General features: G+C 39.1%; 1 protein-coding gene across 1 annotated transcript in view; it reads left to right on the top strand.

The window, feature by feature from the left end:
• COL22A1 (collagen type XXII alpha 1 chain) overlaps positions 1 to 12,946 on the top strand; it is a 273,483-nt gene that overhangs the window by 138,704 nt on the left and 121,833 nt on the right. The window contains exons 16-21 of the mRNA XM_060681819.2: positions 1,561 to 1,614; positions 3,911 to 3,955; positions 4,845 to 4,898; positions 7,956 to 8,009; positions 10,019 to 10,054; positions 11,838 to 11,867. Coding sequence (XP_060537802.2) covers positions 1,561 to 1,614; positions 3,911 to 3,955; positions 4,845 to 4,898; positions 7,956 to 8,009; positions 10,019 to 10,054; positions 11,838 to 11,867 — 273 coding nt within the window. The remainder of the gene's footprint in view (positions 1 to 1,560; positions 1,615 to 3,910; positions 3,956 to 4,844; positions 4,899 to 7,955; positions 8,010 to 10,018; positions 10,055 to 11,837; positions 11,868 to 12,946) is intronic.

Genomic DNA, 12,946 nt, shown 5'->3' with positions numbered 1-12,946 from the left:
ACCGGTTTTGTGAGCTGACTTGTTGGGGGAGAGGTCATGTGACTGGGTGGGCGTGGCCAACTTGACATCACTCACATCGAGGAGCTCCTCAACGGCCCATCCTCTCCCAGCCACTCCTTGTCGCAAATGGCAGGAAAATGGGGAGGGGAATATTCCTGCCTACCATCCTTCCCTCAGTCTGTGCTGAGATTGAGGAATGGATGACAGGCAGTAAAATCCCCTTCCCCATTTTCCTGCCTTTCACAAAAACGGCTCCATTCCAGATGCTCCCCCCATGTCCCCCTCACTCCTGGGGACTACCTTAAAAGGGACAGGCTGCAGCAGCTCCGTTCTGAATGGAGGGAGAAAAGTTAGCATTCTCTCTGCTGCATTTAACATTGAATTCTGTGGGATATCGAGCGGCCGGAAGAGGTGAGCGGTGACCGGCCGGGCATGGGTGGGGCCAAGGAGGGGTAATTACTACCGGTTCGGTGAACTGATGCCCATAATCCCTAGCGGTTCCCCCGAACCGGTCCAAACCGGTAGGATTTCACCCCTGTTACTATTGTTTTCTTCCAGGATATCTGTCAGGGTTCCAAGTAACAACGGAATCAAAACTCCAAGGCAAGCATATTCCTCAAAGCATAGATTTATTAGGCATGTCATGTTGGCATGTCTGGGGAAACCCGACTCTAAACCCCCCCCCTTGGGTCCCCCCCCATTAAAAGTAAAGTTTTCTTTCCCCCACCCATGCAATCCATCACATGATCCAATCAGGTCATACTCCAAGGGTCAGTTGGTCTCAGATCCCACCTCCTTGCACCTGGTGAGAAAGTCCTTGGTTCTCAGAGGAAAGAATTTTATTATGGCTACAATCCCCCAGCTATCTCTACCTCCCCCCTCCTTTTCCCATAGCTCGACTCATCTCCGCTGTGGCAACCCTGAAGGTGCCAGGGGGAAAATGACTTCAGGACTCACAATCCCCGAGACATCCCTCTGGATGTATCTCTGGATTTGGGCAGCAAATAAGTTTGAATGAATGAGTGAATGAATGAATGAATGAATGAGTACATACATCACATACATATATAAATACATACTATTTTTTATTTCTCAGTCTTAGTTCTTAGATTATCTGAAGCTTGTGATTTCAGAGAAAATCAGCTAAGAGCTTTCTTTTAGTTGAGCCAAACACATGCAGCCCCTCCTGAATTTTTTGTCGGATTAATCCAGTTAATCCAGAAGCACATTGTGTGACATGCATATGATGGGAAATGATGGCTTTATCCAGTGATGGAATAAGTAGCTGATCATCATCTGGTACAACATATGGACAATATCATGATGTTTCATCTTTATATCAATTTACCCAGAATTGCTTCATCACAAGCACAAAAATATACTGGTGATTAGCCACCTGGCTTTAACACTCAAGTAATTTGCTTTTCAGGAAAGCTAACAAGATGTTTACAATACTGTCGAATTAACCTGTTAAAGAGGATTTACATTTGTTCATGTAAATAATCTACCGTAAATGTTGATTATCTTCTCAGATGTTGTTTTCCTTTCATTTTTGCCCAGGGAGAAGAAGGGGGTTCAGGTCCCCCAGGACGTCAAGGTTATGTTGGAGCACCTGTAAGTTAGGATTTGTCGTCATCATTAACTTAATATTCTAAATCAGGGGTACTCAAACTTGGCAGGTTTAAGACTTGTGGACTTCAACTCCCAGAATTCTCCAGCCAGCTATGCTATGGAGAATTCTGGGAGTTGAAGTCCATAAGTCTTAAACCTGCCAAGTTTGAGGACCTCTGCTCTAAATGAATGCAGTATACTTTTTTAAAATTCAATTGTCTGGCAAGAAGATACATGATTCTCAAACCAGAATCAGAGCACTGCATATTTTACACAGATATTTGGTTAGGTTATCAAGTTAAGGAAGGTAGAACAATTCCACTCAAAGGTAGAGATCTGCAGCCCTTCTGATTCAATTCCCAAGATAATCCAGCCCTGGAAAAGAAGCTCCTTTAATATCCCATGAAGTTTGGAATCAAAGAAAGGCAGAACTGATTTACTCAGAAGTCCTTTTAATTTCACATTATGAGTCATGCATCTGAGAAGGTCAACGGTGGACATAATCATTCCTTAGGAATTTGTGTTTGAGCCAATCAATTTTGCAATCTTGAGGTAACATACAGTAGCGGCCAAAATTGTGGAAAACCTTTTGAGAAAAGTGTATTTTCTAAAACTAGCTAATAACACCACTTTTTTGGGGAGTAGTACCATAAATTTATATATCAATGGAAAGATAATTTAATCAAGAATGTAATGCAATAACGTTTATGAAGGATTTGCTATTAGAATAGCAGTTACAGGATAAAGAAGAAAAGTGAAACACGTAGAAAAAACAACATATAAAAAATTATCACCTTAGAAAAAAAGAGATATACAAAAATGATCACCATGTCAGTTAATATTTAGTTGGGTAACCTTTAGCATGAATTACGTCCTTACAACATCTTCCCGTGGAGTGAACCAAGTCTTTTAGTTCTGCAGCTGTTCTAATGTGAAACCAAGATTAAATGATTGGTTCAATTAACTGGGTTTTATTGCTGGGTCGTTTCTGACTAACAAGTTTCTTTAGTCAGCTCCATAGATTTCCAATTGGGTTAAGATCTGGGCTATTCCCAGGCCATTCCAGCAGTGGAATATGATTATCTTGAAACTCCAAAAAAAAAAAGATGGTGCTATTAGCCATCAAACCTCAAAAATACACTTTCCCCAAAAGGTTTCTATAATTTGGGCACTACTGTATTTGTCTACTGTAGCTTCTTTTACCATCTTTAGAACTTTTAAGTCTGCATTAAATTTTCAGATGTCCGAACCAGTTTGAGTATTTGCATAACCCAAATGGGCAAAATAGAAAAGGATTAGGAATTACATATGCCAGATGTAAGTATCCTTTTGGACATGCCCTCTCTTCCCCATTCGTACATCATATTCCAGACACATTGTGTAACAGTGTTTTGGGGTTTTTTTTGCTTAATGAGAAATAAATGGTTTTTTTTAGGCTTTAATTTGCTGTAACCTAATTGTTCAGATCCCCGATGAAACAACGTTTGTTCAGGAATAAAACAACTTCATAATAATTAGCCTTTTTGGTTTCAGCTTGTCTTTGGTAGGTTGTAACTATATCCCATTTAACTGATATTAGTTTTTACAAAATGTTGAGGAATAATTTAGACTGTTCTTTGGAGAAACTTTGACTCCAATGGATTTATGGACATAGATTTATCCCTCTGGCGAGCTGCTGTACACAATTAAGTTCATGGAGATAGTCAATTTTGTATAAATTATCCATAGCAAGTGTACATATATTGACCTCAACAAAGCTCATATGGATTGATAATATCATTCTAATTCTATGGGTTCTCCTCACATGGATTATACATCTTGTTCCTTTATAATGTCAGCTTTTGCTTGTTGAATAATGTCACTGTTCATCAGATGAGGTCATGCCTTTTGTTGAAGAAGGTCACTCAGTTTTCATTAGCTTCCTTTATCTGGTTGTCAAAGTTTATTTTTTAAAAAGTAGATTAAAGACAAAATATTGAGTTTGTTGATCAATGCTCCAAGACCAATTAGCATAGACATTTTAAAAAAATGTTGTATAGTGTTATTCTATTTTATTTTATCCTTGCTGCTCTCTGAGCTTTTTGCACTGATGATGTTACTTAGTTTCTTTGAAACATCTGCAAGAAGACAACCAAGCTCAAGGGCATTTCAACAATAATAGAGTCTAAGATATCTTCTTTCTTCAAGGATACTCAACATTTATTAAGCCACTCTGTGAACATTCCTAGCCAGCCAATAGCTCAGAGGTATTGGGGTCAATATGATTTCTGTGATTTCTTACTTACTTACTTTTTTTTAGGGTTTGCAAGGGGAAAGAGGAGAAAAAGGACCACGTGGTGACAAGGTACAAATAATTTGTCAAATAATATGATGTAAATATGAGTACAAGTTTGGAACAGAATTGGCTCATGATAGACATTCCATGTCAAATATGCTACACTTAGGACAATACATTTCTCTGGAAGTCCACCTGAGTTAGATCATTTTAAAACTTATGTTAGATGTAATATATTCTATGCAGTCTACATACATGTAATATGATCAGGAATCTTCACCCTTGTCGTTGACCAAACATGGTCTGTATAAAGATATCAGTTCATTGTTTGAATTGATCAAATTTATTAAATAATTAATTCACTGCCTTTCGGATGTTTTCAATCTCAGCCCTGAAGCAAACATCATCTTCATTTAATGACCCCATAATCCCTTGAGGGATGGAGTCTGGGCAACTGAATGGACCTAACAGAGTGTTTTAATGGCCGGATGCCCTTCCTATCGCCAATATGGAGATTTGTTCAGTAGATATATTCTCAGTGTGCCCAGAGAGAGAAATATCTGCCTCTACCTAGGATCAAACTCACAGCCTCCTTATTGTGAGGCGAGAGTTCCACCTCTAGGCCACCGCACCACTCTTCAGCAATGAAGCAAATAAGCATAGGTTTAATTTGAGAAACACTATATAGGGAATAGACTGGAGATATAAAATATTGTCCAAAGATGGGCTGGTAATTGGGTGTCCTGCTGGCCAAAAGAGAAGAAAACAGTCCAAACCAGGAACACAATTCAGTGCAGGTTGGAGTTCAGAATCTACGACAGGAAATCAAACAAGAAATGTTTGCTAGCAGTTCAAATCGATCTACTTCCATATTTTATCCCTTGGAAAATGAAAAGCTTTTCCAAGACTACTTCATGGAATGGGATCTCCAACAGAACCTTTATGTTTGTTTGTTCAGGGAGAACGTGGCCTAGACGGTTTTCCTGGGAAGGCTGGCTTGGATGGAAAACAGGTATGTGTTTCATTTTTAAGTTAAAGAAATAGAATCCTTTTTAGAACAAGTTGTGCATATGCAATACAAAGACTTAGGACTGGTAATCAGCTCTTGCGATGCTTTGCATAAACCTGACACCAAGTTCTACCACACATCCTTTACATTTAAAATGGTAGCTCCTCCAGTGGCCTGATGGGGCAACAGAAAAGCATTGTGGACTATACAAAATGGTCCACATGAACAACTTGATTCATTTCAGGTCCTCCATCTCACAGTTGAAAAGAACACATCTGTTTAGAATTTTTTATTGACCTGTATACTGCACGGGTCAAAAAGAAGTCTGTGAAAATATTTACAGACCCCTCGCATCCTGGACATAAATTGTTTCAACTCCTACCCTCAAAATGACGCTATAGAACACTGCACACCAGAACAACTAGACACAAGAACAGTTTTTTCCCAAATGCCATCCCTCTGCTAAACAAATAATTCCCTCAACACTGTCAAACTATTTACTAAATCTGCACTACTATTAATCTTCTCATCGTTCCCACCACCCATCTCCTTCCACTTATGACTGTATGACTGTAACTTTGTTGCTTGTATCCTTATGTTTTATATTGACTGTTTCCTAATATGATTTGATTGCTTATTTGTACCTTATGACTATCATTAAGTGTTGTACCTTATGATTCTTGATGAACATATCTTTTCTTTTATGTACACTGAGAGCATATGCACCAAAGACAAATTCCTTGTGTGTCCAATCACGCTTGGCCAATAAAGAATTCTATTCTATTCTATTCTATTCTATTCTATTCTATTCTATTCTATTCTACTCTACTCTACTCTACTCTACTCTACTCTACTCTACTCTACTCTACTCTATTCTAACACATCTGTTTATTTTAGTTAATGACCACTGCTAACTGAAGAAATGGTTTTCCCTCTAACTATTTATCATACCTCATGCTTTCCAATAAGATTCAGAAAACATTTTTCAGACTGGTCTACATGTGACTATCCTGCAGGACAAACATTTTGCTTTTGTCCTCTGTGGTGACAAATTAATCATTTGGATCCAAGGTCCAATAATCAAATCAGCTTTGTACTTTTTTTTCTACAAAGAGAAGGAATAGCAATCTTCCAATATTTGAAGGGCTGTCACAGAGAAGAGGAGGCCAACCTATTCTCCAAAACATCTGAGGGCGGGACAAAAAGCAATGGATAGAATATTATCAAGGAAAGATCCAACCAAGAATTGAGGAGAAACTTCCTGTTAGTGAGAACAATTAATGAGTGGAATGGCTTGCCTTTAGACATTCTGGGTGCTCCATCACTGGAGGTTTTCAAGAAGAGGCTAGACAGCCATTTGTCTGGAATGGTATAGGGCCGTGATAGCGAACCTATGGCACACGTGCCACAGGTGGCATGCATAGCCATATCAGTGGGCACACCAGCTCAGCTCTGGTGCGCATGCATGCACTGGCCAGCTGATTTTCGGGCCTTCTGGGCCCACCAGAAGTAGGGAAACAGGCTGTTTCCTGCCTCAGGAGGGCCTGGGGGGTGGGTGAGGAAGGCCCGTTTTTCTTTCTTACCTGGCTCCAGGGCCTCTCTATGCATCTGGGGTGGGCAAAAACAGCCTTCCCCACCCCCTCGGAGGCCCTCCGGAGGCCTGAAACGTCCCATTTCCCAACTTCCGGTTGGACAGGAAGTGACTTTTTTGCTGTCCCCAGCCTCCAGAGACTCCTAGACTCCCATCTGGCACCCGATGGCAAAAAAGTTAGCCATCACTAGTATAGGGTGTCCTGCTTGAGCTCCAAGGTCCCTTCCAACTCTGTTATTCTATAATCTGTATTTGGTATACATGCAGAACAAAACAGAAGCATACATGCTTCTGATTCTTCATGATCTCATGGACATCCTTTTACCAGGATGATTTATCCATAACTACTTCTTTGTATTCTTATAGCTTTATGTTTCTGGCATTAATGTTCCATGCTTGGGAGTTTACTGAAAGAACCACTTGGCCACTAAGGAATACAGAATGATTGATTAGTTGGATCAACATAGTTTGCATATTGTTAGATGGGTGGAAAGTCAGGCATGTTTACCAGTCTAAGCTTGATGAATTAGTAGTCTCAGTACAATAGAGTTTCAAAAGTGAGTTGTGCAGTTTTGATTTATTTGCCGGTGTGTTCCAAAAACAAATTAAAAGAACAAAAATCTCTCATCTAAAAACTGCTGTTAAGACAAATTTGTTCCACCAAAACTTTCCCCCACATATTATTACTCACTTTTAAAGCAGGCAAGTTTACACCTTTTCATAGGAAACAACAAACCCTTTTTTAATGTTAAGAGGTAATTTTACAGTGCAACCTAACCTAGCTTTGATTTGAAATTGGGATATTGAGTGAGTGTCAATATTGAAATAGATTATGCTTCATGTGAATGCTATGATTCTTCAGCTTGCCAAAGGAAGGGGGAAGAGGAGGGGTGAGGTGGAATGGGGAGGTTCAACTGTGAGATCCAAGTAACCATCAAGGACACTTCTTTAGGTGTCGGTCAAGCCATGGATTGTTCTCAAAACAAAAGAATGATTCATAATTGCAGGGGTGTCAAACTCACAGCGTCATGTTGTCATCACGTGATGTATTGCAACTTTTCCCCCCTTCATTAAACCGGGGGTGGGCATGGTCAGCTCGTGACACATCTGGCCTGCAGAGTTTGACACCCCTGGGTTAATGTGACACATTCCACAGGGAGCAAAGGGGACATCTATTCTTTAACTATGTGGGATTGTGCGGGAAAAGTTAGAGCTGGTTTTGCATTCATCAGTGCCAAAACGATGTACTCAATAAAGTTTGCTTTTGGGATTTTAAAGTTCCTGAAGTTGTCTACTTTTGTTGAATTCATCAGTTGGATCGTTCTTAAGTTCAGCTTAAGTTCTACTATAACTTCACTTTTCTGGGCCTCTTAAGAAGACCCAATGCTCATCTCTTCTGATCCTTGTCTTTATTTTAAAGCTTATTACTATCTTGAACACTTTTTGACATTTGGTTATTTTTATTTCAGGGTGCCAAAGGAAGTCCAGGTCAACCTGGACCTGTAGGACTGCAAGGAGAGAAGGTAAAATGAGGATTATATAAAGGACTGATGTATGTCTATTCATGCTTTGAAGATTAATTTTAAAATAATTGGAATGTAGGTGACAGCAAGCTTGAAAGCAGATGCATCTTTAAAAAAATGCACTAAAGATACAGCTAGCATAAGTAGATGATCTTTTAAAACAATATCTTTTTCAGTCTAATGCCTGAAGATTTTCTGTTTTCAGGCTTAAAAATACTGTAGATGTTGCTGCTTTAAATAGGCCCTATGTTTGCAGTCCCTCCAAATCTCTTCAACATCATTTTTGTAACCACTATACAAATATTGCATGTATCTGTCTATAGGCGTACATTTATTTGTTCATTCAGTTTATTCATTCATTTTCATTTACCATCAGGAACAAAATCTACTTAGTAAGAGTTTCTGATCAACTTGGAGGCAAATAGTCAATATTATTTAAATCGTTTTCATTAGGCTGCCAATAGAGTAATCACATTTTTCGTGGCCAGATCATAGTTTTTGCACATTACAGTGGCTGAAGTCTGCATGGATTAAGTAATTGATGTTGGATTTTCCTCTTTTTTGCACATTTTTTGTTTATTTCCCCACTGAAATCAGCAGGGGTTCTCCAGTGGGATAAGTCTATGGGGTGTATCAAATCCAGGGGTGGGCTTCAAAAATTTTATCAAGGGGTTGTCTGCCTGGTTGCTGTGTGGGCGTGGCCATGATGGGCGTGGCCTAGTCAGCCTCCTTCACCACGGTGTGTGTGGGGGGTGTTTTTGCCTTCCCCAGGCTCTGGAGGCTTTTTTTGAGCCTCTGGAAGGGTGAAAATGGCCTCCCCAGGCTCCCGAGGACCTCTGGAGGCTGGAAACGGGCCCGTTTCTGGCCTTCCCGAATTTCCAGTAGGCCCGTTTTTTGCCATCCCTGAGCCTCTACGTGCACCCTGCACTTATCTTCACCCAGAATGGGCCATGGGGGGACTCGTGGAGGGGAAGGGCAGGGTGGGCAGGGCCAGCCAGGAGTGGGATTTGGGGTTTTTCCAAACTGCACAGAATCTTAGCTAGAGGTTCTCCCGAACCCCTGTGAACGCCCAGCAGCCCACCCCTGATCAAATCACTGTTTGATGGGTTTAGGAAGGTCTAGGAAGGCTGGGGGTTGCTCACCCCTTTTTCAGTTCTTCCCAGCCATTTTTTTTATGTAAAGCTGTTATGGAATGAAGGGACCAAACAACATTCCTGGGTCAGCCAGAGTCAGTTTATTGCGCAAGGTTCGGAGCCAGATTTGTACCTGAAACTTTGAACAAGGAAAGAGCTCTGATACAACTGTTTTTATACATTTCTAAGGCAAAGGATTCAGTGAGCTCATACAGTTTCCATATATGGTTAACATGAGATCATGCATTTTCCATATATGGTTAACATACACTTGTTATATGATAATTGACACATTTCCTAATTACTAAACCATTAGTAAACCATTATTTTTAGTTTATAAGATTATTTTAGCTACACAACTTTTCCTTAAGTGCCTGTAGTTGCTAATGGGAAATTTACTGCTGTCCTTGGGTAAGTTTATTGGATTAAGTAACTCTTTGTAACATATATGTCCTTGTCTTTGACAGTGATGCCCCTCAAATGTTTTCCATATGGCTGTCCTTCCGTGACAGCTAAGTCTCATCAGAAGATATATTACCACTTAATGGGGTTTAGCTGACTTTAATATAATCTCCAAGCAAGCACTTTTCTCTCTTATAATAATGTGAATAGAGAGGGTCCTTTAGAGTTCATGTAGCTGACTGTATGATTCCTATTTTATTCACATTAAAGCAGGGTTTCTCAACATTGATAATTTAAGAGATGACGACTTTACTCTCAGAGTCATATTGGCTGAGGAATTCTGACAGTTGATGTCCATACATCTTATAATTGCCAAGGTTGAGAAACACTGATATAAATCAGCTAATCAGGCTGTAGGAGACTCTTACAGGTCATCCATTTAATTATTTTTCTCTGATTTGTTTCCAATTATAGGGTGATATCGGTCCCCCCGGTAAACCAGGCTCAGCAGTAAGATTTATTTTATACACAGCTTTGGCATGGGATGATGAAAAATGACTTCTCTGGAACTGTGTGGAATTGGGGATTTATTTTTTTATAAGTTTTTTTTAAAATTTTTAAACAAACAATTCATCATTAATCAATCAGTGTAACATCTGGGTATATAATTTTTTGTGCCATCATATTCAACATTTATCATCATTTTCTTAGTACATATTTATCTTTCTTCTTACATTTAAATTTAATGTATTACAACATATTTTCCCCATGTTTCTTATTTTTACATTGTCTATTGTCTATATTCAGTCTCTATCCATTGATAAAATTGCCCCCATATGTTGTAATACTCTGATTCTTCCTTCCCTCTAATTGCAGAATTGGGGATTTATAGCTCTTGTGAATATCTCCTATCTTTGATAAAAGGAAGCCATATTCATGTCCATGGATTAATGCTAAAAAATTGGAATGTGTCCAACTGGCCTTCGTGCTTTGCAGTTTGGGGATCAAGAGGAAGAAATCTTGAGTAGAGCTTGTGCTAATAATTTTTAGTTTTAGTTTTTAGTTGACTTTATTGTCATTGCACCTCATACAACAAATTAAATGTCATCTTCAGTGTACACTATAACTATAAAAATAAAACACAAACACATATCCTTCACATTCTATACAATTGAATTGAAAACCCGATATTGCATTAATATTGCACTATACAGTAGAATTCAATATAGTTACTTCCCTGGGATAGAAGCTGTTTTCAGCCTATTTGTCCTTGTTTTTATTATCCTGTACCGTCTGCCAGATGGTAATAGTTCAAAAAAAAAAGGGTGCCCAGAATGAGATGGATCTAATATGGGGGATAATGAAGTGAAAGCCAATTCCTGACACATAATCCTCATGATTAAGGTTCATTAATCACAATTATGATTAAGTTTACAATCCTGAAATAGGTTGCAAACTGACAGGGAAATCAATTATGTTGTACACATGCATATCAAACAGCCTAATATATAATTAATGGTAACAATGATGGTTAGATTGTACATGTGACCTGTGTCACTTTTGAAAATATATGTTGGATAACATTTTGAACTACTCTGACTGCGTTACCATGCATTCACTTTTCACCGTTAGCCATTTTTCAGTGGGTTCTGAAGTTGTCCTACAAATTCTATTAAAACTTCATTATTGATATTGTTATTTCAGTAGGTATAAAGTGCCACAGGCTGAAGGGAACATTTATTGTAGCAATTCAAAAACAAAATGGTCTCATTTTTCATAGTCATTACCATTTTTTCAGGTAACCGAAATAGATTTCATAGGTTAACCTCCCTCCAGCTTTTAAGATGGATTGATCACTTATGAAGATTCTCCGTGCAACCCAATCTGTAGTTTTATAGAACAGTTTAGCTGACTCATTACTTGCTTCCAATTCAGCTTTATATCTCTGACTCCAATGTGTTGTTTGTAACTTTACTCTTAGCTTTGCTACTCACAGTGGTCATTATTGCTGGTGCCAAGTCAGAGAGGAATAGTTTCTCAAATGTAATTTCCAAGGGACTTTTCACACAATTGTTGAGACCCTGAATCATTAGTGTTTCATAATATGTGTGGTATACATTTATCTGCTTCAAATGATTCTCACTCTCTTCCTTCATTCATTCCCCCCCCCCACAAAACACTATCGTCATATATGGACCTTAAATATGCTCCTTATATACATTTTTGCTACCAAAAAAACCCCACCAGATTTTTTTTTCCCTTCTTTTTTTATAGATAATCTTTTTTGTTTCAGGTACAGATCGAAGGCTTGAAAGGAGAGCAAGTAAGTGTTTCTAATTTTTTTAGTGTAGGTGATACATGTTCAGGTAGAATACCGTATTTTCGGAGTATAAGACACACTTTTTTCCCTCCTAAAAGAGGCTGAAAATTTGGGTGTGTCTTATACTCCGAATGTAACCCCGTGCGGTGCCCAAAATGGCTACCCGGAACAGCTGCTGCCTTCTCTTACACCTTCCGTGCTTTGCCTGCTTCAGTCATTGGAGTTCCCTCCAAGGATCAGCTGTGCTTTTGAAGCTGTTTTTCAGCCCCAATGTGAGCGAAGGGATCTTCCATGCTTTGCCTGCTTTTCTAATTGCTGCTCCCTCTGACAATCAGCTGTGCTTTAGAAGCTGTTTTTTAGCCCCAACCAGCCCCAACTTCAAAACCAGCGAGTGAACTAATTTTATTTATTTATTTTATTTATTTTATTTCAACTTATATACCGCCCTTCTCCCCAGGGGGACTCAGGGCAGTGGACAGCCAAACTTAAAACACATATAGTACAAAAGTTAAGAAAAAACTAAAATAAATTAAATCATCGGCATTTCCAATTTAAAATCCCAAATCTACAAAATCGAAAAGTTCCCAATTTAAAACCCAGAATCAATAAAATCGAAAATTTAAAAACCCCATTAAAACCCCATTAATGTTCTGGGACTAGCCAGATGAATACCTGGTAGGCAGAATTCCCCCCCCCCTATTTTCCTCCCCAAAAATGAAGGTGTGTCTTATACTCCGGTGCATCTTATACTCCGAAAAATACGGTATTCTCGAAATCACTTAAATTCATTCTGTGTTCAGAAATGATACTTCTATGTCTTAATTTTGAAGTCACGAAAAACTGGCAAAAAAATACAAAGCACTTTTTAAACGCTGGGTGCTGCATAGCTTTCCACTACAAAAACCATCAGCATCTAATAAAAGGGGTTTCTGCAGGTGGTATCAAAACATAGTCAAGAAGTCTGCTGTGATCATGGGATAAGACTAGGGGTGCTATTCAGCAGGTTTTGACAGGTTCTGGAGAACCAGTAGCAGAACTGGCAAATACCACCTTTGGCTGGCCCCAGAGTGGGGTGGGAATGG

The sequence above is a fragment of the Pantherophis guttatus genome, chromosome 3 (assembly GCF_059756535.1).
Source record: "Pantherophis guttatus breed Tessera chromosome 3, ASM5975653v1, whole genome shotgun sequence".
NCBI lineage: Eukaryota > Metazoa > Chordata > Lepidosauria > Squamata > Colubridae > Pantherophis > Pantherophis guttatus.
The sequence above is the reverse complement of the archived record's forward strand: the minus strand, read 5'-3'. Positions and strand labels throughout refer to the sequence as shown.